The sequence below is a fragment of the Oncorhynchus keta genome, chromosome 10 (genome assembly GCF_023373465.1).
Source record: "Oncorhynchus keta strain PuntledgeMale-10-30-2019 chromosome 10, Oket_V2, whole genome shotgun sequence".
Classification (NCBI taxonomy): domain Eukaryota; kingdom Metazoa; phylum Chordata; class Actinopteri; order Salmoniformes; family Salmonidae; genus Oncorhynchus; species Oncorhynchus keta.
This window is the reverse complement of record NC_068430.1, coordinates 35,753,114-35,778,447: the sequence shown is the minus strand read 5'-3', so window position 1 is coordinate 35,778,447 and position 25,334 is coordinate 35,753,114. Positions and strand designations below refer to the sequence as shown.

General features: G+C 44.3%; 1 protein-coding gene across 3 annotated transcripts in view; it reads left to right on the top strand.

Moving 5' to 3' along the window:
• Nucleotides 1-25,334, top strand: part of LOC118388603 (guanine nucleotide-binding protein G(i) subunit alpha-2-like) — a 109,464-nt gene that overhangs the window by 75,285 nt on the left and 8,845 nt on the right. For all 3 annotated transcript variants that reach the window (XM_035777826.2, XM_052526944.1, XM_052526943.1), the window contains 3 exons: nucleotides 9,764-9,806; nucleotides 11,608-11,749; nucleotides 18,703-18,863. In XM_035777826.2, coding sequence (XP_035633719.1) covers nucleotides 9,764-9,806; nucleotides 11,608-11,749; nucleotides 18,703-18,863 — 346 coding nt within the window. The remainder of the gene's footprint in view (nucleotides 1-9,763; nucleotides 9,807-11,607; nucleotides 11,750-18,702; nucleotides 18,864-25,334) is intronic.

Here is a 25,334-nt window from a genome sequence, read left to right as displayed (position 1 = left end):
AAGGGTGAGCTATTTACCTATAGACTATGTACAGCTGCAGCGATCGGTTAGCTGCTCGGATAGCTGATGTTTGAAGTTGGTGAGGGAGATAAGTCTCCAACTTCAGCGATTTTTGCAATTCGTTCCAGTCACAGGCAGCAGAGTACTGGAACGAAAGTGAGGTGTTGGCTTTAGGGATGATCAGTGAGATACACCTGCTGGAGCGCGTGCTACGGATGGGTGTTGCCATCGTGACCAGTGAACTGAGATAAGGCGGAGCTTTACCTAGCATGGACTTGTAAATGACCTGGAGCCAGTGGGTCTGGCGACGAATATGTAGTGAGGGCCAGCCGACTAGAGCATACAAAACGCAGTGGTGGGTGGTATAAGGTGCTTTAGTGACAAAACGGATGGCACTGTGATAGACTGCATCCAGTTTGCTGAGTAGAGTGTTGGAAGCCATTTTGTAGATGACATCGCCGAAGTCGAGGATCGGTAGGATAGTCAGTTTTACTAGGGTAAGCTTGGCAGCGTGAGTGAAGGAGGCTTTGTTGCGGAATAGAAAGCCGACTCTGGATTTGATTTTTGATTGGAGATGTTTGATGTGAGTCTGGAAGGAGAGTTTGCAGTCTAGCCAGACACCTAGGTACTTATAGATGTCCACATATTCAAGGTTGGAACCATCCAGGGTGGTGATGCTAGTCGGGCATGCGGGTGCAGGCAGCGATCGGTTGAAAAGCATGAATTTGGTTTTACTCGCGTTTAAGAGCAGTTGGAGGCCACGGAAGGAGTGCTGTATGGCATTGAAGCTCGTTTGGAGGTTTGATAGCACAGTGTCCAATGACGGGCCGAAAGTATATAGAATGGTGTCGTCTGCGTAGAGGTGGATCAGGGAATCGCCCGTCATTGATATATACAGAGAAAAGAGTCGGCCCGAGCATTGAACCCTGTGGCACCCCCATACAGACTGCCAGATGACCGGACAGCATGCCCTCTGATTTGACACACTGAACTCTGTCTGCAAAGTAATTGGTGAACCAGGCAAGGCAGTCATCCGAAAAACCGAGGCTGTTGAGTCTGCCGATAAGAATTTGGTGATTGACAGAGTCGAAAGCCTTGGCGAGGTTGAAGACGGCTGCACAGTACTGTCTTTTATCGATGGCGGTTATGATATCATTTAGTACCTTGAGAGTGGCTGAGGTGCACCCGTGACCGGCTCGCCAGATTGCACAGCGGAGAAGGTACGGTGGGATTCGAGATGGTCAGTGACCTGTTTGGTGACTTGGCTTTCGAAGACCTTAGATAGGCAGGGCAGGATGGATATAGGTCTATAGCAGTTTGGGTCCAGGGTGTCTCCTCCTTTGAAGAGGGGGATGACTGCGGCAGCTTTCAATCCTTGGGGATCTCAGACGATATGAAAGAGAGGTTGAACAGGCTGGTAATAGGGGTTGCGACAATGGCGGCAGATAGTTTCAGAAATAGCGGGTCCAGATTGTCAAGCCCAGCTGATTTGTACGGGTCCAGGTTTTGCAGCTCTTTCAGAACATCTGCTATCTGGATTTGGGTAAAGGAGAACCTGGATAGGCTTGGGTGAGGAACTACGGGGGGCGGAGCTGTTGGCCGAGGTTGGAAGCCAGGCGGAAGGCATGGCCAGCCGTTGAGAAGTGCTTATTGAAGTTTTCGATAATCATGGATTTATCGGTGGAGACCGTGTTTCCTAGCCTCAGTGCAGTGGGCAGCTGGGAGGAGGTGCTCTTGTTCTCCATGGACTTCACAGTGTCCCAGAACTTTTGGAGTTGGAGCTACAGGATGCAAACTTTTGCCTGAAGAAGCTGGCCTTAGCTTTCCTGACTGACTGCGTGTATTGGTTCCTGACTTCCCTGAACAGTTGCATATCACGGGGGCTATTCGATGCTATTGCAGTCCGCCACAGGATGTTTTTGTGCTGGTCGAGGGCAGTCAGGTCTGGAGTGAACCAAGGGCTGTATCTGTTCTTGGTTCTGCATTTTTGAACGGAGCATGCTTATCCAAAATGGTGAGGAAGTTACTTTTAAAGAATGACCAGGCATCCTCAACTGACGGGATGAGGTCAATGTCCTTCCAGGATACACGGGCCAGGTCGATTAGAAAGGCCTGCTCACAGAAGTGTTTTAGGGAGCGTTTGACAGTGATGAGGGGTGGTCGTTTGACTGCGGCTCCGTGGCGGATACAGGCGATGAGGCAGTGATCGCTGAGATCCTGGTTGAAGACAGCGGAGGTATATTTGGAGGGCCAGTTGGTCAGGATGACGTCTATGAGGGTGCCCTTGTTTACAGAGTTAGGGTTGTACCTGGTGGGTTCCTTGATGATTTGCGTGAGATTGAGGGCATCTAGCTTAGATTGTAGGACTGCCGGTGTGTTAAGCATATCCCAGTTTAGGTCACCTAACAGAACAAACTCTGAAGCTAGATGGGGGCGATCAATTCACAAATGGTGTCCAGGGCACAGCTGGGAGCTGACGGGGGTCGGTAGCAGGCGGCAACAGTGAGAGACTTGTTTCTGGAGAGAGTAATTTTCAAAATTAGTAGTTCAAACTGTTTGGGTATGGACCTGGAAAGTATGACATTACTTTGCAGGCTATCTCTGCAGTAGACTGCGACTCCGCCCTCTTTGGCAGTTCTATCTTGACGGAAGATGTTATAGTTGGGTATGGAAATCTCTGAATTTTTGGTGGCCTTCCTGAGCCAGGATTCAGACACGGCAAGGACATCAGGGTTAGCAGAGTGTGCTAAAGCAGTGAGTAAAACAAACTTAGGGAGGAGGCTTCTGATGTTGACATGCATAAAACCAAGACTTTTTCGATCACAGAAGTCAACAAATGAGGGTACCTGGGGACATGCAGGGCCTGGGTTTACCTCCACATCACCCGCGGAACAGAGAAGGAGTAGTATGAGGGTGCGGCTAAAGGCTATCAAAACTGGTCGCCTAGAGCGTTGGGGGCAGAGGATAAGAGGAGCAGGTTTCTGGGCATGGTAGAATATATTCAGGGCATAATGCGCAGACAGGGGTATGGTGGGGTGCGGGTACAGCGGAGGTAAGCCCAGGCACTGGGTGATGATGAGAGAGGTTGTATCTCTGGACATGCTGGTTGTAATGGGTGAGGTCACCGCATGTGTGGGGGGTCGGACAAAGGAGGTAACAGGGGTATGCAGAGTCGATCTAGGGGCTCCATTGTGAACTAAAACAATGATAACTAACCTGAACAACAGTATACAAGGCATATTGACATTTGGGAGAGACATACAGCGAGGCATACAGTAATCACAGGTGTTGAATTGGGAAAGCTAGCTAAAAACAGTAGGCGAGGCTAATCAGCTAGCACAACAAACAGCAGGTAAAATGGCGTTGACTAGGCAACTGGGCCGACAGATAAAACAAACAAGCAGAATGGAGTACCGTGATTAATGGACAGTCCAGCGTGCGTCAGCTATGTAGCCAAGAGAGATCAGTGTCCAGGGGGCAGCGGTGGATGGGCAGGGAAGCTGGGCTTTGGGGGACGTCGCGATGGGGTGAGTCTGTTTATTCCTCTTCTTGCGGTGACATCGACAGACCGGCTTGCATACGTTTATGTGGCTCCACTTGTAGTCTGAATGGCTTTGGTCAAGTGTGTGTCTGTATACGTGTATTTGCACTAGTCTCATGTATGCTTGTGTTTGTGCATGTGCTTTCACACATGCTTGTGTATGACTGTACTGCAAGAGGGCATGCAAATGTGTGCTGTGAACATCATAGTGGTCTTTTGCAGGTTGGCAGGTACATTTAAATATTAAAGCTCTCCAGTGCATTGCTGGTGTGTGTGTGTGTGTGTGTGTGTGCTGACTGAGGGTGCATTTATTAATGCAGGAGAATGGCTCAGCAACAGTGCTGTGTGTGTGTGTGTGTGTGTGTGTGTGTGTGTGAAGTACCTCAAGCTTCACCAGTGAGTCAGTTTACATTGTGGTTAACTGGTCATTCCCCATAGGCAATTTGGCTGTTTCTCCATTTTAAATAAGACAGCATGAACTTTGATTGTTTCTGCACAGTGTTGGAGAGTTGTGCTCTTTATGGGGATGCATTGTATAGGTTTTCAAAGTCACCTTCACATAGCTCAGGGGTAAAAAATAATGGAAGGCACACCTTTTTAGAGTACACACACACACACACACACACACACACACACACACACACACACACGAGGTATCCGTCTAAAGGAGATAAGTGTGTGTACAGTTAATATCTTCTCTCTTGTTGCCATAAACCTCTGTGTTGTACTCTTCCTTTCATTACATCTCATAATGTTCTCAGCTTCACTGGACAAACTCCAAATGTCTATTTACAATCAGCAACATGATGGCGTGGAGAGATGGCGTGAGAGAGAGAAAGAGGGGAGATCCAGCAGAGGAAACGCGTGTATGTGGTGTGTGAGTTCAGTCACGTCACGCCACTGTGCTAACAGCTCTATGAACTCTCCGGGAGTGCATTCGCAGCTTGGCTCTGTGGTCACTGGACACACATACCTGTATCTGTAGCACTCTATCTAGGGGCTCTGGTGGCACACTCTGTCTCCTCCCTCTGTTAGGACGAATATCCTGTAGGACAGGGTTTCAGCCACTGGCCGATTTGTTTCTTGGGCGGATGGTCAGGATGGCGGAGCAAATTGACCTCGAAGCCCAAACAAATATAATATCTGTCTGAAAGTCATTTCAAACCATGCTTACATTTTTGTATGTTATCAATTATATCTCTCTATGATACGTGGGAATACTTTGGAACATATTTGCAAAATGTAAATCACAAAAGTGTTTTGGAACCCTACTATAGGAAAAGCATCATTGAAATCTGTTGATCTCATTACCTCCCTGACGATTTCTAGAACGCAAACACATTCTAACCGTTCTGATTGGTCCTAGAAACAGAAGGTTTGCGCCAGAACATACATGGGTAAAGCAGATTTTTTGAAAAGTTGTTAAAGGGGCGCTTTGCTACTCTTATTGGTTATCATCAAGGTCATCCAATGCCGATTTGACTTTTGTACAACACACAACATTTCGACGTCACCACACATGACTTCACCGATGGCAGTCTGAAGTGTCCTACAGTATGTAGTGAACCTCGAGCAGCGGAAGAATTCAGTTTGAGTCGTCAGGCAAACTGAACATAGGCTCACACTTCTCATTTAATTTCTTCATGATGTGTTGTTGCTACAACCTCACCATGCACTTGAGCAAATATGAATCCATATAGTGCATGCGCACACACCCACTCACAGATGCTCAAGGGTGCATACACACACAAACACAAACACACACACACACACAAACACTCACGCGCTTTCCACTGTGTCTCTGAGTCACTTCCTTCTGAGTTCCCTCTCGCTCAACACTTGGAGCCTGAGATGCATCTCCTCTTCTCCTCCCTTTTTCTTTATTTGAGCTCATCAATTCAGCCCACACACTGGAGCAGATGAGTGAATGCTTCATTGCACAGTGATTTGCTCACTATGGTATGCTGAGAGTGGCCTCTAAGAATGAGAAATGGAGTAGAGCATGTCTCCTAGATTGGCCAGTTAGTCTGAAACTCTCCATTTTTAAACCGGTCTGTAATTTCCTGCTCTGTGTTTTGTATTCACATCACTGTTGTGTTGGAATGTAGAATGTCAGTGGCTCATATTTTAGGTGGAAGAATATGGTTGTGGTTTGTGGATCATTTACATGTGCTGTGTGACCAGTTAACTCAGTGCTACTGTTCTCTTCCTGCCAACTACATTACAGTGGGAAATACCCTAATGCGTTTCCTGTGACGCCTGATCTAAGTCTTGCTTAAGGCTACGGTGATGTGTGATGTAGGCAGGGCTGGCCACACTACCACTCCTGAACGGCCTCTCCTTCTCTCCTCTTCTCCAGTCACAAGTCAAATAGCATGAGGGCAGTCGGTTGACGGCTGCCAGTAAAATGCACCTCCTCTTCCTCTACCCCCGGGGCCTCATGTATAAACCGTGTGTACATACAAAATAAACTCAAGTATGCGTGTGCCACTTCGACGTGAGAATGTGTTCATGTGGACTCTGGAGCGGTGGGAACATGTACTCTGGGGGTGATGAATCACTATTCTCCATCTGGCAGTCCGACGGAAGAATCTGGGTTTGGAGGATGCCTGCCCGAATGCATAGTGCCAACTGTAAAATCTGGTGGATGAGGATTAATGGTCTGGGGCTGTTTTTCATGGTTCGGGTTAGGCCCCTTAGTTCCAGTGAAGGGATATGTTAATGCGACAGCATACAATGACATTGTATACAGTTCGGTGATTTCAACTCTGTGGCAACAGTTTGGGGAAGGCCCTTTCCTGTTTCAGCATGACAATGCACACCATGCACAAAGTGAGATCCATACCGAAATGGTTTGTTGAGAACCGTGTGGAAAAATCTGACTAGCTTGCACAGAGCCCTGACCTCAACCCCCTTGAATACCTTTGGGATGAATTGGAACACTGACTGAGAGCCAGGCCAAATTGCCCAACATCAGTTTCCAACCTCAATGATGATTTTTGTGGTTGCTGTGGGGACATGCTTCCATTCAATGTTCCAACATCTAGTGGGATGCCTTCCCAGAAGAGTGGATGCTGTTTATAGCAGTAAAGAGGGGACCAACTCCATATTAATGCCCAGGATTTTGGAATGAGACGTTCGAGCAGGTGTCCAAATAATTTTGGAGTTGTAGTGTAGCTCACGCCAGTGCTCCAAGACAGAGAGAGATCCGTGGCAGATGAGCTCACCTCACCACCGGCCGGACTGCAAAAATAAATATGAGAGCTGATAAGAACAGGAATATCCTGTTTGTGAAAGCACTCAGATGTTTTCACTGAAGGCTAATGATGATAAAGTGCCTTGCCTCAGCGGCTGTGGGGAGGGAGGGTTACAACATGACAGCGTTCCTCTAAAGTTTAGACACAGGAAGTGCTGTTGGCACAGGAGTTATGAAACTCAGTGAAACCCTATGAATGAGTGACTCACTCACTGAGTGGACAGGGGGCCTGACGATACGATATGTTTTGCGATTCTCACGAATGTATATGTATTGTGGTTTGATACTGCGATTTTGTTTCGGCTTGATGTTCTAATATAATGATCACTATATGTCTGCTACAGAGAGGCAAGAGGGCATGAAAAAAGTTAGTTTTGATCAATCATGTATTTTAAAAGTACTGAAAACATACCAGCGTTTTGGCACAGGTACAGACGACTAGCACTAGCTAGCGCTACCTAACAAAATAGAAATGATATATTTTTCAGTAAATAAACATAAAATGCAACAATTTCTTAGATTTGACTGAGTTACAGTTCATATAAGGACATCAGTTAATTGAAATAAGGCCTTAATCGATGGATTTCACATACATCTGGTCACAACTTTTTTTTTTTTAAATACGGTAGGGGCGTGGATCAGAAAACCAGTCGGTATCTGGTGTCACCACCATTTGCTTCATGCAGCGCAACATCTCCTTCGCATAAAGTTGATCAGGCTGTTGACTGTGGCCTGTGGAATGTTGTCCCATTCCACTTCAATGGTCTCAGCACAAGGTGCACCTGTGTAATGTTCATGCTGTTTAATTAGCTTCTTGATATTCCACACTTGTCAGGTGGATGGATTATCTTGGCAAAGGAGATATGCTCACTAACAGGGATGTATAAAAAAAATGTGCACAAAATCTGAAATAAGCTTTGTGCGTATGGAACATTACTGGGATATTTTATTTCAGCTCATGAAACATAGGACCAACAATTTACATATTACGTTTATACTTTAGTGTGTGCACATGTACACACACACATACATACATACATGCATACATACAATAAAGATGTTAAAACTATGAAATAACACGTATGAAATTGTTACGGTTTTCTTCCGTCGAAGGAGAGTCGGACCAAAATGCAGCGTGGTAATTTTCATACATGTTTAATAATGATGAAAAACAAACAATACAAAAACAACAAACGTAACGTGAAAACCTATACAGCCTATCTGGTGACAACAAACACAGAGACAGGAACAATCACCCACGAAACACTCAAAGAATATGGCTGCCTAAATATGGTTCCCAATCAGAGACAACGATAATCACCTGCCTCTGATTGAGAACCGCCTCAGGCAACCATAGACTTTTCTAGACAACCCTACTAAGCCACAATCCCAATACCTACTAAAACCCCAAGACAAAACACACCACAAAATAAACCCATGTCACACCCTGGCCTAACCAAAATAATAAAGAAAACACAGAATACTAAGACCAGGGTGTGACAGAAATCATGTAGGAACCAAAAAGTGTTAAACAAATCTAAATGTTTTAGTTTCTTCAAAGTAGCCACCTTTTGCCCTGATGACAGTTTTTCACACTTGGCAATCTCTCAACCAGCTTCATGAGGAATGCTTTTCTAACAGTCTTGAAGGAGTTCCCACATATGCTGAGCACTTGTTGGCTGCTTGTCTGTCATTCTGCTGTCCAAGTCATCCCAAACCATCTCAATTGGGTTGAAGCCAGGTCATCTGATGCAGCACTCCATCACTCTGCTTGGTCAAATAGCCCTTACACAGCATGGAGGGTCATTGTCCTGTTGAAAAACAATGATAGTCCCACTAAGTGCAAACCAGATGGGATGGCGTAACACTGTGTGCTTTGAATTCTAAATAAATCAGTGTCACCAGCAAAGCACCCCCACACCAGCACCTCCATGCTTCACGGTGGGAACCACATGTGAAGATCATCCGTTCACCTACTCTGCGTCTTACAAAGACACGGCGGTTGGAACCAGAAATTGCAAAATTGGACTTGTCAGATCAAAAGAGATTTCCACCGGTCTAATGTCCATTGCTTGTGTTTTTTGTCTCTTCTTATTATTGGCGTCCTTTAGTAGTGGTTTCTTTTCAGCAATTCGACCATGAAGGCCTTATTACACAGTCTCCTCTGAAAAGTTGATGTTGAGATGTCTGTTACTTGAACTCTGAAGAATTTTTTTGGGCTGCCATTTCTGAGGCTGGTAACTCGAATTAACTTATCCTCTGCAGCAGAGGTAACTCTGGGTCTTCCTTTCCTGTGGCGGTCCTCATGGGAGCCAGTTTCATCATAGCACTTGATGGCTTTTGCGACTGCACTTGAGGAAACTGTCAAAGTTCTTGAAATGTTCCATATTGACTGACCTTCATGTCTTTAAGCAATGATGAACTGTTGTTTCTCTTTGCTTATTTGAACTGTTCTTGCCGTAATATGGACTTGGTCTTCTATCAAATAGGGCTATCTTCTGAGTAGCACAACTGATTGGCTCAAACACATTAAGAAGGAAAGAAATTCCACATGGACTTGTATCAAGGCACACCTTGTCACATGCATTCCAGGTGATAAAGCTGGTGGAGAGAATATCAAGTGTGCAAAGCTGTCATCAAGGCAACGGGTGGCAACTTATTGGTTACTTTTTTGATTACCACATGATTCCATATGTCATTTCATAGTTTTGATGGTTTCACTATTATTCTACAATGTAGAAAATAGTTATTTTTTAATAAATAAAAAACTTGAAAGAGTAGGTTTGTCCAAACTTGAGTTTCTTTCATTTTTTATAAATTGAAACTTTGAGTTAAATATAATGCCATCCAAAAATAATATTGAGACATGTAACCATTGATTTTCTTCCCCATCTCTGCTTGAAGGCAAAGCGACACTCCTGTTTATCCATATTTTTAACCCCTGCCTTTTTTTGTTCTGTGTACAGGTGCTGGAGAGTCGGGGAAGAGCACTATTGTGAAACAAATGAAGTAAGTCGAGCTGCCTGCCTGGCTTCCTGACTCCTCATTGTTTTAGTTGTTTTGCTGCTGTTCCCGTCAAGCATGAGCAATTCACCCAATATTGTAACCAGACTCTGTCATTATCAACACAAGCAGACTGGGACAGTACATTCTTAAGCTAGGTTCCTGGAATTCTCTATGCATCTTTCTCCCAGAATCCATGTCCTCATGCTATAATCTATACGGAACATACTACTTCCTATACCTACAGTCTGAATCCTTTTTCTTTCTCAGCTGTTGCATTCGTATGGGTTAGAGGCCTCCCCGGGAATGGACAGCCCTGTACGTGCACACGCAGGCAGGCAGCTGTATCTTCCCCCACACATCAGCAGATGAATACTTATGGACTGAGTTTTTCTCACAATTATTAAGGCATTAACTCCCTGCTAACTGATATTCCAAGCAGACAGTAGAGTATGCAGTTGGCTTAAGTCTACGCTTTACAGGATGCTCCCTGTTAGACAGGCTGGATCATTTAGAACAGAGAAGAGGAGACCGGTTATAATAGCCTGGTAGCAGATCTGGACCTGTATGTTCTGTAGCACATCACGGCTTTGATTTGTGTTATCATGCCAAACTGGCTGGGTGTATTATAATATACCCCCTTCACCTGTCCTTGACCCGTGCAGGTTTTTACAGGAGCAGCTCTGGGGTCACTGTTGTCTCTGTATAGTGCCAAAATCTCACAAGTGAACACACTTTAACCCTCAATTCTTCTCACGGACATTCATGAACACATACACAGGCGTCACTGCTGTTGTAATAGATGTGTAAACACTTTGTGAAAACAGTCCTGATAAAATCTCTTTCTACATTGCCCCTTAGAAAGTACCTTATTTTGAATTGAAAATGATTGTAGTTGTGTTATGCTTAAATAACTTCAGGGCTCCACTTACAAGGAAAAGTCTTCAAGATTTTCTCGGAATTTAAACATTTTACTTCGATTTCAGGATATAAATCTTCCCTTGTTCTCCTTCACTATTATAATTATTAATTTGCAATATCATCCAGTTCTTGGAAATGTGTGTCTGCATGACATCTAATGAGATGTTTTTGGGAATTACATTTTTGTTAAATTGAACATGACTTTACACAACTAAATCTGCCTGGCCCACATCAACCTCCCAGCCAACATGGCTCTAAGATAAGATTGACTATATTTGTTTCAATTGAAGTTGAGAAGAAACACTTCTGTGGGCTCATTCTGTAAGTCTGTTTTGGCCTTCTTCCTCGTGGGCTCCCTTGCATTATAATGAGGTTCGATTGAGAACGCCTCACAGCCAATCAGCATCCATCTGGAATTAGCAGTGCCTCTCACTCTCCCAGAGGGCATTGTTGTGAATAGACAGAAAATATATTTGTTTCATGCATAGCCTAGGGGCTCCTGTCTTGGCCTGGCCACTTTTTCACTGTCAACATTTTATTTTGTTCTTCTTCAATACTGTAGTCGATATTTGTTTTCGTTGTAGTGTTCTCCAGCTGCCTGGTTCTCAGCAGAGAACCTGAGCTGCCTCCAAAGCCTCAAACCAGTAATGTCTGTCTGGACTTAAGCATGCTTAGTACTGTAATCTGTATAGTGCAACCAATTATTAATATGCTAACTGTGCCTTCTGATGGACAAACATGGAGATGTTAACAATGACATTGTTATTAAGAAAGATATCGATTTTTAGTGACACCTGGGTTGTTATATTTAAGAGCTGCGCTTGCATGTGTAAGTGTGTATGTGTTTGAGTGACCCAACTCGCTCTCTTTTTCCTGTGCCCGTCAGGATCATCCATGAGGATGGCTACTCAGAAGAGGAGTGTAAGCAGTACAGAGCTGTGGTCTACAGCAACACAATTCAGTCCATCATGGCCATCGTCAAGGCCATGGCCAACCTCAAGATCGACTACGAAGACGCAGCCAGAGCGGTAACAAACACACACACACACACACACACACACACACACACACACACACACACACAGTGCTTGAGTCCATCCACCAGAGCTGCCACTGTTCTCTCTTCATACACCCTACTGCTGCTCCAAAGGTCAGCCAGACCTTGAACTGCTCCAACTCTTCTCAGAACACCAACTTCTCCTCTCTGTCCTTCTCATCTAATTAAAGTTTGTTGGTTGCTACACGTATTTGCAGATATTGCAGGTGAAGCGAAATGCTTGTGTTTCTAGCTCCAGCAGTGCAGTAGTATCTAACTAAATGCTTGTGTTTCTAGCTCCAGCAGTGCAGTAGTATCTAACTAAATGCTTGTGTTTCTAGCTCCAGCAGTGCAGTAGTATCTAACTAAATGCTTGTGTTTCTAGCTCCAGCAGTGCAGTAGTATCTAACTAAATGCTTGTGTTTCTAGCTCCAGCAGTGCAGTAGTATCTAACTAAATGCTTGTGTTTCTAGCTCCAGCAGTGCAGTAGTATCTAACTAAATGCTTGTTTCTAGCTCCAGCAGTGCAGTAGTATCTAACTAAATGCTTGTGTTTCTAGCTGCAGTAGTATCTAACTAAATGCTTGTGTTTCTAGCTCCAGCAGTGCAGTAGTACCTAACTAAATGCTTGTCTTTCTAGCTGCAGCAGTGCAGTAGTATCTAACTAAATGCTTGTGTTTCTAGCTCCAGCAGTGCAGTAGTACCTAACTAAATGCTTGTCTTTCTAGCTGCAGCAGTGCAGTAGTATCTAACTAAATGCTTGTGTTTCTAGCTCCAGCAGTGCAGTAATACTTTTTTAAACAAAACAATTGCACATAATCCAGAAAGAAATACAGTACCAGTCAAAAGTTAGAAAATACCTTCGTTCAAGGGTTTTCTTTATTTTTACAATGTTCAACACTGTAGAATAATAGTGAAGTCATCAAAACTATGAAATGACATATCATGTAGTAACCAAATAGTAGCCACCCTTTGCCTTGATGACAGTTTTGCACACGCTTGGCGTTTTCTCAACCAGCTTCACCTGGAATGCTTTTCCAACAGTCTTGGAGGAGGAGGAGAGAGAGGAATGTTTTTAATCCATTTTGGGGCAGAAGGTAGCCTAGTGGTTAGATCATTGGGAAAGTAACCGAAAGGTTGCAAGATCGAATCCCTGTGCTGACAAGGTAAAAATCTGCCGTTCTGCCCCTGAACAAGGCAGTTAACCCACTGTTCCTAGACCTTCATTGTAAATAAGAATTTGTTCTTAACTGACTTGCCTAGTAAAATAAAAAAAAATAGAAAGAGGCTATATATGTGTGTATATATAATTGTGTGTATGGACAGTATATGAATAGAAAAGGTGTGTACAGCAGTGGTTATATCGGATGAGCCTTGACTAGAATACAGGATATACATATAAAGTGTGTAAAACAGTATGTAAACATTAGGTCATTGAACACTGGTCACTTTAATATGTGTTTATAAGGCAAAGCAGTCTCTAAGGTGCAGGGTAACCGGCGAGTAACAGTGACTAAGGTTCAGGGACAGGGTACTGGGCGGAGGGCTGCTAGTGTTGACTATTTAACAGTCTGATGGCCTGGAGATGGATGTTTATCACTCTCTCGGTTCCAGCTCTAGTCTGTCTGAAGTGAGACCGGGGAAATTATCTGGCTCAAGTACCAATAGCCCCTACCTAGACAGTTGAGAGTTTTGAGTAGTATAGCGTCCCAGAATGTTGTTTGAAGGAGTGCCGTAAAGTGATGTTCTATGTTTACTCAGTCCTGCTGCCCATGTATGTGTCATTAGATTAGAGAGAGCACTGCTGAGCTGCCTGTCTGGCCAGTGGGCACTTCTGAGAGAGATGACACAGCAATACAAAAGAATCCATGTGTTCTTAGTGAGAGACAATTTATTCATGCCTCCTATGTTTCTCCCAATTATGATTTACAGATCCTCTCTTATGCAGATAGGAATCTTATGAAAGATTTGCCTGTCCTTTTTATTACCAAACTATCAGAAGTATTAATAGCAGAGCTATTTGTCCACTCTAAAATGGCCAGTGTTTGAATCAAGCGTTGAGATAAAGACCTTATTGTGTACCACTGGTGAGTGGAGATGAGGTATGGAGAGAGCAGGGTGTTCCCCCTGACTTAAGTGTCAGAGTTGGTTTATTAGAGGTAGCTAGCTCTGCAAGACATATTACTGCTACAAATCTCTGCAAGTCTGGCAGTGTCTTGAATTAATTTACCTTCTTAAATACATTTCTCTCCTCCAACCCCATAACCACAGCTGCCTCGAAGGCCTCAAATAGCCTGTTTCACAGATTTAAGTCAAATGGGTAGATTTTTCACATAGCCTGAGGGGATGCGATCAACAGAGAAAGATGTTTTACAAGTCCCCACACGTCTCTACTCGACGTGAATGAGGGAGAGGTAGGTGGTACATTAAAGTAATCTTGTTTATTTTTATTTATTTTTATTTCACCTTTATTTAACCAGGTAGGCTAGTTGAGAACAAGTTCTCATTTGCAACTGCGACCTGGCCAAGATAAAGCATAGCAGTGTGAACAGACAACACAGAGTTACAAATGGAGTAAACAATTAACAAGTCAATAACACAGTAGAAAAAAAGGGGAGTCTATATACATTGTGTGCAAAAGGCATGAGGAGGTAGGCAAATAATTACAATTTTGCAGATTAACACCTGGAGTGATAAATGATCAGATGGTCATGTACAGGTAGAGATATTGGTGTGCAAAAGAGCAGAAAAGTAAATAAATAAAAACGGTATGGGGATGAGGTAGGTAAAAATGGGTGGGCTATTTACTGATAGACTATGTACAGCTGCAGCGATCGGTTAACTGCTCAGATAGCAGATGTTTGAAGTTGGTGAGGGAGATAAGTCTCCAACTTCAGCGATTTTTGCAATTCGTTCCAGTCACAGGCAGCAGAGAACTGGAATGAAAGGCGTCCAAATGAGGTGTTGGCTTTAGGGATGATCAGTGAGATACACCTGCTGGAGCGCGTGCTACGGATGGGTGTTGCCATCGTGACCAGTGAACTGAGATAAGGCCGAGCTTTACCTAGCATGGACTTGTAGATGACCTGGAGCCAGTGGGTCTGGCGACGAATATGTAGCGAGGGCCAGCCGACTAAAGCATACAGGTCGCAGTGGTGGGTGGTATAAGGTGCTTTAGTGACAAAACGGATGGCACTGTGATAAACTGCATACAGTTTGCTGAGTAGAGTGTTGGAAGCAATTTTGTAGATGACATCGCCGAAGTCGAGGATCGGTAGGATAGTCAGTTTTACTAGGGTAAGTTTGGCGGCGTGAGTGAAGGAGGCTTTGTTGCGGAATAGAAAGCCGACTCTAGATTTGATTTTCGATTGGAGATGTTTGATATGAGTCTGGAAGGAGAGTTTACAGTCTAGCCAGACACCTAGGTACTTATAGATGTCCACATATTCAAGGTCGGAACCATCCAGGGTGATGATGCTGGTCAGGCGGGCGGGTGCAGGCAGCGAACGGTTGAAAAGCATGCATTTGGTTTTACTAGAGTTTAAGAGCAGTTGGAGGCCACGGAAGGAATGTTGTATGGCATTGAAGCTCGTTTGGAGTTTAGATAGCACAGTGTCCAAGGACGGGCCGGAAGTATATAGAATGGTGTCGTCTGCGTAGAGGTGGATCAGGGAATCGCCCGCAGCAGGAGCAACATCATTGATATATACAGAGAAAAGAGTCGGCCCGAGGATTGAACCCTGTGCACCCCCATAGAGACTGCCAGAGGACGGGACAGCATGCCCTCCAATTTGACACACTGAACTCTTGTCTGCAAAGTAGTTGGTGAACCAGGCAAGGCAGTCATCCGAAAAACCGAGGCTACTGAGTCTGCCGATAAGAATATGGTGATTGACAGAGTCGAAAGCCTTGGCAAGGTTGATGAAGACTGCTGCACAGTACTGTCTTTTATCAAAGGCGGTTATGATATTGTTTAGTACCTTGAGCGTGGCTGAGGTGCACCTGTGACCGGCTCGGAAACCAGATTGCACAGAGGAGAAGGTACGGTGGGATTCGAGATGGTCAGTGACCTGTTTGTTGACTTGGCTTTCGAAGACCTTAGATAGGCAGGACAGGATGGATATAGGTCTGTAACAGTTTGGGTCCAGGGTGTCTCCCCCTTTGAAGAGGAGGATGACTGCGGCAGCTTTCCAATCCTTGGGGATCTCAGGCTGGTAATAGGGGTTGCGACAATGGCGGCGGATAGTTTCAGAAATAGAGGGTCCAGATTGTCAAGCCCAGCTGATTTGTACGGGTCCAGGTTTTGCAGCTTTTTCAGAACATCTGCTATCTGGATTTGGGTAAAGGAGAACCCGGAGAGGCTTGGGCGAGTAGCTGGGGGGGGCTGTTGGCGAGGTTGGAGTAGCCAGGCGGAAAGGCATGGCCAGCCGTTGAGAAATGCTTGTTGAAGTTTTCGATAATCATGGATTTATCGGTGGTGACCGTGTTACCTAGCCTCAGTGCAGTGGGCAGCTGGGAGGAGGTGCTCTTGTTCTCCATGGACTTCAGTGTCCCAGAACTTTTTGGAGTTGGAGCTACAGGATGCAAATTCCTGAAGAAGCTGGCCTTAGCTTTCCTGACTGACTGTGTGTATTGGTTCCTGACTTCCCTGAACAGTTGCATATCGCAGGACTATTCGATGCTATTGCAGTCCTCCACAGGATGTTTTTGTGCTGGTCGAGGGCAGTCAGGTCTGGAGTGAACCAAGGGCTATATCTGTTCTTAGTTCTGCATTTTTTGAACGGAGCATGCTTATCTAAAGTGGTGAGGAAGTTACTTTTAAAGAATGACCAGGCATCCTCAACTGACGGGATGAGGTAAATGTCCTTCCAGGATACCCGGGTCAGGTCGAGGTTATGTAGTTTTATATAATGAGTTGCCAATGTTTGTTGAGTCGTAAATACGTCATTAGTGACAGTAAATGGTGACGCGAGAGAGAGACCGGAATTCTGAACTCATTATGTTGATCAGGTTCACTGTCACATCCACTGATGGAAGACTGTCCCCTCAGGCCCTCGTTTACATAACACACACCTCTCTCGCCATATTACTGAACCTGATCAACATAATGAGTTCAGAATGATGATGTAAATATTCTTGTACAATGAGCTTTGTGAATTAAGCTGTTCTACAAGCAGAGTCATTTTATTTAGATGTATATGGCTCTAGATTCAATGACGCTTGCAAAGGAAGTGCTCTCTCACGTAGCTAGAACTGTTCCAAAATCTGGACTGAGGGACGTTGCTTAAGATTGCTTTGTGAAGGAATATATTTAGATTTATTATAGTAAGTGTTCCCATACCTTTTTTTTTTTCATTTACGTGAATAGTTGCTCTCTCTCTGAAGATAGTGGTTGATAAAGAGCTTTACATTTTATGGGGTAATGCATCTCCTTCACTACCGATGTGCAGCAGCCACACTGAAATGGAGTAGGAATGGGCTGTAGGCTTATTTCCAGTCTCAGACCCATCTGTAAGCGCACACACACACACACACACACACACACACACACACTACAGCTTGCTCATCTATTCCTGCTCCCTGTGAGTGTGTAGTGCTGGAGGGGGCAGGGCTCTCTCGCTAGTCCCCCACTACTTTTATATCAGCTATTCACTGCTGCAGCGGCTAACTCTGCCATGCTAACTTCCTCGACAAAGCAGCTCTTCAGGGGAATCTGTAAGAGTGCTTTTTCAAATGTAATGGTGTCTTACTCTCTCTGGCCTGATGGTTTGGTTTACAACATGTTCTTTAGATTGCCTGTTAAAAGTCGTTGACTTAACGTAACAACACGTATCTGCCTTAGTTTTGATTTGACCCACTTAGTGTTCTGAAACTACAGTAACTTTCCCCAGGTTTTCCAGAAATCCCTGGTTGGCGGAATCATGTAATCCAGCGGGAACAAGCAGAAAAAAACACACTTTTTTTTTTTCCCTCTCTCACTGTGCACACCTTTAACGGCCCTCGAAGGGAGGAAGTGGGCTATTGTACATCCTCCTTCAGTCCCCATAAAACTCCTCTATCACATACGTAAATTACAATACACTCACTCAAGGTCACATTTCCTGTGCCCCACTTTAGAGAGGCCTAGAGATCACCTGGTGTGAGGAGTTGTTTTGATTCTTCTTCTAATCACTCCTTTCACTTATTAACCAGTCCTGTGGCTGGCAGAGGGCTAGACTGGGCAGACAGGTTAACCTGTTGTATGGAGCTCAGGCGCACACACACCTCTTCCCAGTCAAACAGCTTCGGGAGGCTGGAGTTTTCCCTGGAAAGCATCGAGGCACAGAGGGAGGGTCAAGAGGGGTGTGTGGGCGGTGCTCTAAACTGATGTGGGAGCTGTGCAATCAGCCCTTTTCATGCTCTGTGTGTGTGTGAGTGTGTTTCTACGTGTGTTTGTGCGTGCGACAGCGTAGGCCAATGCTAGGGGAGAGCCCTCCACCCCATTGTGTGTGTAAATCAGGGCTGAGACCTGGCTGTGTCTAGTATAGGTATTATTACATGTGCCCATCCTGTTTTAATGGACCCTTCTATAGGGGTGCTCTCCCCGGTGACTACTCTTTATGGCTGGTTAGAACACGTGTGTGTGTGTGTGTGTGTGTGTGTGTGTGTGTGTGTGTGTGTGTGTGTGTGTGTGTACAGTGAGCTATGAGTCAGTGAGGACAGTCGCTCCAGTGAAATTGGATGATTACTGTGTTTAATTTTTTTTCAGTATCTAGTCTGATTTGTCTCCTTCAGTCTTATTGACCTTGTGAGACCTGGGCCGGTTTCCCAAAGCATCTTAAAGTTAATCTTCTGTTAACTGTCTGCGTTACCACTGCCATGTTTATTAACGTTGATAAGATGTCAGAGTCTGTTCCACTTGGTCTGACTCGTTTCTAACCTTGTGTCTGTCTGTCTCCCCCTCCAGGATGATGCCCGCCAGCTGTTTGCCCTGTCGGGGGCTGCTGAGGAGCAGGGCATCCTGCCAGATGACCTGTCCAATGCCATGCACCGGCTGTGGGCCGACGGAGGGGTGCAGGGCTGCTTCACCCGCGCCCGCGAGTACCAGCTCAACGACTCTGCTGCCTAGTGAGTAACGACCACCACCACTCTGCTCACTTGGCTACGTACCTGTGCCAGGCTCATAGTCTACATTGGCCTCATCTCCCTGTCACTGCTGGGTCTCTATCTATCCTTGATCACACACCTTTTTGAGGTTTGTTTAAATAGGTCGAACTGTGATATTACTGGATTTACCTTCTGAATCTGAGGGCAAAGAGTTTTGGAGAAGCAGCACAGTAAATCTGCAGGTTCTGATACTGATGGCTTCACAGCACAGTGACCCCTAACTCCCCCCTTCCATCCCTCCCTCAGTCTCCCATCGATATCATATAAGGGGATTAAGAGATCAAGGCAGCGCGCTCAACGTGTTGTCGCTTCGCTGAGAAACCAATTGCTTTTCAAATGGGGGTTTGCACAGCTCTGAACTTCCAGGAATTTTCCCATGCCTAATTTCCCTCAAATCAATTTCTGAAGCGAGGACCAGTTCCTGAGATAATAGATTGGATCAATCCACTTTGATGGAAGTAAAGAAAGAGCCAACATGTTTAGAAACTGATGACTCATGTTTGTTTTAGTGAGCAGTTTACAGAGAACAGTATGTACCTCAACTGTAATGTGATCAATGTTTTAGCACTTGTCTTGTACCCTGCACAGTACCTGCACTCCAATATGTTTTATATGTTGTCAGCCACCCATGCTAGTAGAGCTGTCCTGTCCCGTCATGTCCTGTCCCGCTGTGTGTGGGAACGTCCCTGAATAGCAGCAAGAGCTCTGAAGTCAGGGTGGAAGACAGTGTGGTTTCACAGTGACTGCTCACATGCTGTATGCAGTCAATCCCCCTCTCCCACTTTCCCTCGCTCCTTCCTCCTCTGCTTGTCATGAGGCAGCCATCAGGAAAATGTAGCTTTGAATGAGGAAGTCTCTGGGGTTTCCAGGGATTGCTGGCCGTTTGCCTGGCTAGTTACAGGCCATGTTATGCCTGGTTGAGGCATTTAGACGAGGGCTATTAAAATCCTGGCTCCATGTCCACAGTACTGCTGCTTTTCTCTTCTATGGTATCAGACTCTTAATTGATGTCATTGATTGGGCCAGAGAGATCAGTCACCTGGTGTTCCAGGCCTGAATCAGTCTCTGAAACCAGCAGTGCGATTTACCTCTGGGCCCAGATTTGCATGGCAATGCTTTAGAATTTTTTTTCAAGGTTCTCTATGCTCTTGTTCTCACAGCGATCAGTTAACAGGTGCCACAGTGTAAATCTACAGTATGCTAGTGTCCCAGGTTAGTCCTTTATAGATAATCCCTTTGTACTTAATCCTCTATGTAGAACAACAACACGTCTCATGTCACTTCCCGTATGAGTTTAGTCATGCTTCTGTGTGACCACAGCACAGCATAGCCGGCCTGTAATACCAGCAACTATATGCCCTCACTCGAGCCTCTCCACAGAGCCACTCCTTAACTCTGAGGCCTTTAAGTCCTTTAACTGAGGAGTTGTTCCATGTCATATCAGATTGTTCTGAAATTGTGTCTGTAGTTCCAAACAGGTAAGATTGGCATTCCTGAAACATTATTTTGTTTGAATGTCATTTTCTCAGGGAAATTAAGCTAATTGATTGCACCCAAATTGGCCATTTTAATTTATAGGATTCAGATAAAATCTGATAAATCTAGTACCCGACATCCATTTTGGACCAAACTTCTTCATACCATTGTAAGAATATTTCGAAGATAAATGCACAACGCAGAGGACGAGAGGTCAATAGAGTACTAAAGGTCAAGAGGTACTAATGATCAATAGAAATAGTGTTTTTTCTGTAATAGGGGATTAATGATCTATGGGTCAGAGACATGGGAGGAATTTCAGTCTGGGACTCATAGCTACATTGCAAGCTCTCATTGGTTCAAATTGTTTATACATTGTGCCTGAAGTAGGGTACTTGTTTTCTGGCCATTGGCCCAGTTTTATTGCAAGGAATTCTAATTGGTCAACCACAGGCTAGTGCTGGGTTATAGAACTACATCCTGTCCCTTTGTTCTGTGGAGAGAATCACTGTGGATAGAATCAGAGGAGAGAATCACTGAGGACAGGGGAGAATGAACATTTACCTCTCAGTATAACATACAGTGGGGCAAAAAAGTATTTAGTCATCCACCAATTGTGCAAGTTCTCCCACTTAAAAAGACGAGAGACAACTGTAATTTTCATCATAAGTACACTTCAACTATGACAGACAAAATGAGAGAAAAAATCCAGAAAATCACATTGTAGGATTTTTTTATGAATTTATTTGCAAATTATGGTGGAAAATAAGTATTTGGTTAATAACAAAAGTTTATCTCAATACTTTGTCATTGCCAACAAAGGGTATGTAACAGAGGTCAAACGTTTTCTGTAAGTCTTCAAGGTTTTCTCACACTGTTGCTGATATTTTGGCCCATTCCTCCATACAGATCTCCTCTAGAGCAGTGATGCTTTGGGGCTGTTGCTGGGCAACACAGACTTTCAACTCCCTCCAAAGATTTTCTATGGGGTTGAGATCTGGAGTCTGGCTAGGCCACTCCAGGACCTTGAAATGCTTCTTACGAAGCCACTCCTTTGTTGCCCAGGCAGTGTGTTTGGGATCATTGTCAAGCTGAAAGACCCAGCCACACTTCATCTTCAATGCACTTGCTGATGGAAGGAGGTTTTCACTCAAAATCTCACGGTACATGGCCCCATTCATTCTTTCCTTTACACGGATCAGTCATCCTGGTTCCTTTGCAGGAAAACAGCCCCAAAGCATGATGTTTGCACCCCCATGCTTCACAGTAGGTATGGTGTTCTTTGGATGCAACTGAGCATTCTTTGTCTTCCAAACACGACGAGTTGAGTTTTTACCAAAAAGTTATATTTTGGTTTCATCTGACCATATGACATTCTCCCAATCTTCTTCTGGATCATCCAAATGCTCTCTAGCAAACTTCAGACGGGCCTGGACATGTACTGGCTTAAGCAGGGGGACACGTCTAGCACTGCAGGATTTGAGTCCCTGTGGGCGTAGTGTGTTACTGATGGTAGGCTTTGTTACTTTGGTCCCAGCTCTCTGCAGGTCATTCACTAGGTCCCCCCGTGTGATTCTGGGATTTTTGCTCACTGTTCTTGTGATCATTTTGACCCCACGGGGTGAGAACTTGCATGGAGCCCCAGATCAAGGGAGATTATCAGTCATCTTGTATGTCTTCCATTTCCTAATAATTGCTCCCACAGTTGATTTATTCAAACCAAGCTGCTTACCTATTGCAGATTCAGTCTTCCCAGCCTGGTGCAGGTCTACAATTTGTTTCTGGTGTCCTTTGACAGGTCTTTGGTTTTGGCCATAGTGGAGTTTGGAGTGTGACTGTTTGAGGTTGTGGACAGGTATCTTAAATATACTGATAACAAGTTCAAACAGGTGCCATTAATACAGGTAACGAGTGGAGGACAGAGGAGCCTCTTAAAGAAGTTGTTACAAGTCTGTGAGAGCCAGAAATCTTGCTTGTTTGTAGGTGACCAAATACTTATTTTCCACCATAATTTGCAAATAAAGTCATTAAAAATCCTACAATGTGATTTTCTGGATATATTTTTCTCATTTTGTCTGTCATAGTTGAAGTGTACCTATGATGAAAATTACAGGCCTCTCTCATCTTTTTAAGTGGGAGAACTTGCACAATTGGTGGCTGACTAAATACTTTTTTGCCCCACTGTATATGATTTGTCCTCTTTGAATAAACCTATTTTTCTCCCCCTTATTTGATTTAGTCTGTTATTGAAGAGTAACATCAACTGCTAACACCATTGAGTAAGACATGAGGAATCTCCCAAAAATATCAAAGCCACCCAATAGACCTCCATGACAATCCCACCCCAACAACCAGTATACACTAACAGTTCTCTAAGTAGTATGAAGCTGCGACTTGGAGTATTGCTTCTCCATACTATGTAATGTATTCCCTGTGAATCTTGAGATGTTTTTTTCCCCCTGTTCAGAGAAATTAGGTCATTGAAGTAGTGTGCATTATTAACCATGAAGTAGTGTGAAAATACCACGTTATGACCGCTAGATGCCGTCGACACTCTTATCCTTTTTGCTGGTCTCTTGTATTTATTGAATAGATCACCCTCATTTTCTTTGCAACTTTGGGTAGAAAGCCAATAGGTTTGGGTTATGATGAAAATAAATTGTGTAGTCATCCTAACAATTTTAAGCCAGTCCTCCATGAAAGCAAATCAGTTCGTTGTTATCTGTGTCCAGGAAATGGAACCTTTGTGTGTGATTTATTCCCTTAAAAAAAATGTAGCGACCCAATTACAGTCTTGTCACATCGCTGCAATTCCTCAACGGGCTCGGGAAAGGCATTGGTCGGGTCATGCGTCTTCCCGAAACATGACCCGCCTAACCGCTCTTCTTAACAACCGCCAGCTGCACCAATGTGTTGGAGGAAACACTGTTCAACTGCTGGCCAAAGACAGCCTGCAGGCGCCCGGCCCGCCACAAGCAGTCGCTAGAATGCAATGAGCCAAGTAAAGCCCCCCGGCCAAACCCTTCCCTAACAAAATAATGTTACAGGAATGCTAATCATGTCTGTTACTAACTACAGGAATGCTAATCATGTCTGTTACTAACTACAGGAATGATTTCAGAACCATCTGAGATGGTGGGTGTCAATCCTCTTTCTTGTGCTTTTTGAGGTGGAACGACCCTGCGTCAAGGTCATGCTCCGTCTGTGTAATGTAGTGCTACGGTGATAGTCTAATGAAGAAAAAACGCACAGTAATGCTGCAAGGCTCTCTCCTCAGTGCTGCTGCCGTGTGGTATAGGTGAGAAGCCCTTATCACCAGGGCACACAGGACCCTTCATTCTCTCTATATGGAAATGTAGAGAACACAATACATCCCCTATTCCTGTTACACTCACCGTCCATGTGCCTGGAATACCACTTGCTCATCTATTCCCACCTGCAGCAGAGTGCTGTATTTGTTCTCAAGGCAGTCCATTAGACACAAGGCCTGTTGGTGAGATTGTGTAGCACCAAGGAAATGGGCTCTAAAAGGCATGACAGGATGGTGTTTCACAAAATGATTGCCTGGCAGCCAACTAAATATTGAACGAGTAGCAGGAGCGATATTGATCTCACCCACTTTTGTATTACGAAGTCGAATACTATTTTTTTTTTATTCTCTCTTGCCCTGCTCTTATTAAAAACTCTGGCTTTCTGGTAAGCGTTTTGTTGCGATGGCCCCAGAGATTTTGGGGAGGAGGTGGCAGTGACGAGGATTTATGTTATTTCATCAGGGCTCTCCAGAGCACTGTGACTGCTGTACTTAGAGATGCTTATTGTGTGATCCAACAATATCAGCCTCCAGACTGTAATATATCTCAGAGCACTGGGAGATTCCTTATCAGCTCTACAGCTCCACTACTGTAACCCACCTGCTCTCCAAAGGTCAAATCCCAGAGCAAATTAATGTAAGTATATAGCTGATAACCATACGTTTAACCAGTGCGTGGAGATGGGGGTGTTTGTAAATTGTAACTGTAAGCCCACAGCATTCAATTAAGCTCTGGATGCTAGTAATCAATCTCAAATCAAGAAATGTTTCAGTATGTGAATCGCAGACAAGTAAAGAGGCCTTTCTCTGTGGGGCATGCTGTTTAAAGAACTCTAATCAGGGACAGTGGTTTGTGATGAAGAAATGAGTGTGGAGAACACTTAAATATATGCACAGGCTTGGCTTAGGCAGGATTACAGGCAGCGAATGCGAACAGTTCTGTAAAGTACTTAAGTAAAATTGGTTTAATGTACTAAAGTAGTTTTTTGGGGTATATGTACTTTACTATTTATATTTTTGACAACCTTGTACTTTTAGGGCCTGTGTACTACTGCCCGCACCATGCAGTGAAACACCGATTGCCTTTCATTTTCAATTTCATCGGTAGAGAATGTGAAACGTGTTATTGAAAGTTCATTATCCAAGTGTTATAAATGCATAGGACCTGCATTATAAATTGTGTGTGTGTGTGTGTGTGTGTGTGTGTGTGTGTGTGTGTGTGTGAGAAAGGGGTAAGAACAGAGTAGCAGGGAAGTCTGCATTTGATTTAATGAATTACAGTGCTGCTACTCTGGTCATCACAATTACATATTGTCTCTAGCGGTGCTGTGCCCTCTATGTAGCCAGTTCAGATGCGGGAAGAGTTCACTGACAGCTGATATAACCGAAAGGATTGTAGGAGAAGGGGACGAGGGATGAAGTAAAGGAGACGAGGGGTGAAGTGATGGGGAGAGACTGTTATTGAGAAAATAAGGTAGTTAAAGAGTTCAACAGAGTTTTCAAATCTGTGTGTGTGGCCTCACCTGGTGTCCACACTAAGTAATATATAATATAATAATAATATAGTGGCTGCAGAGTATTTTATTCTTAAAAACATACACAGACACACAAGGACAAACAATATAGGGTAGTTATACAAATAATGA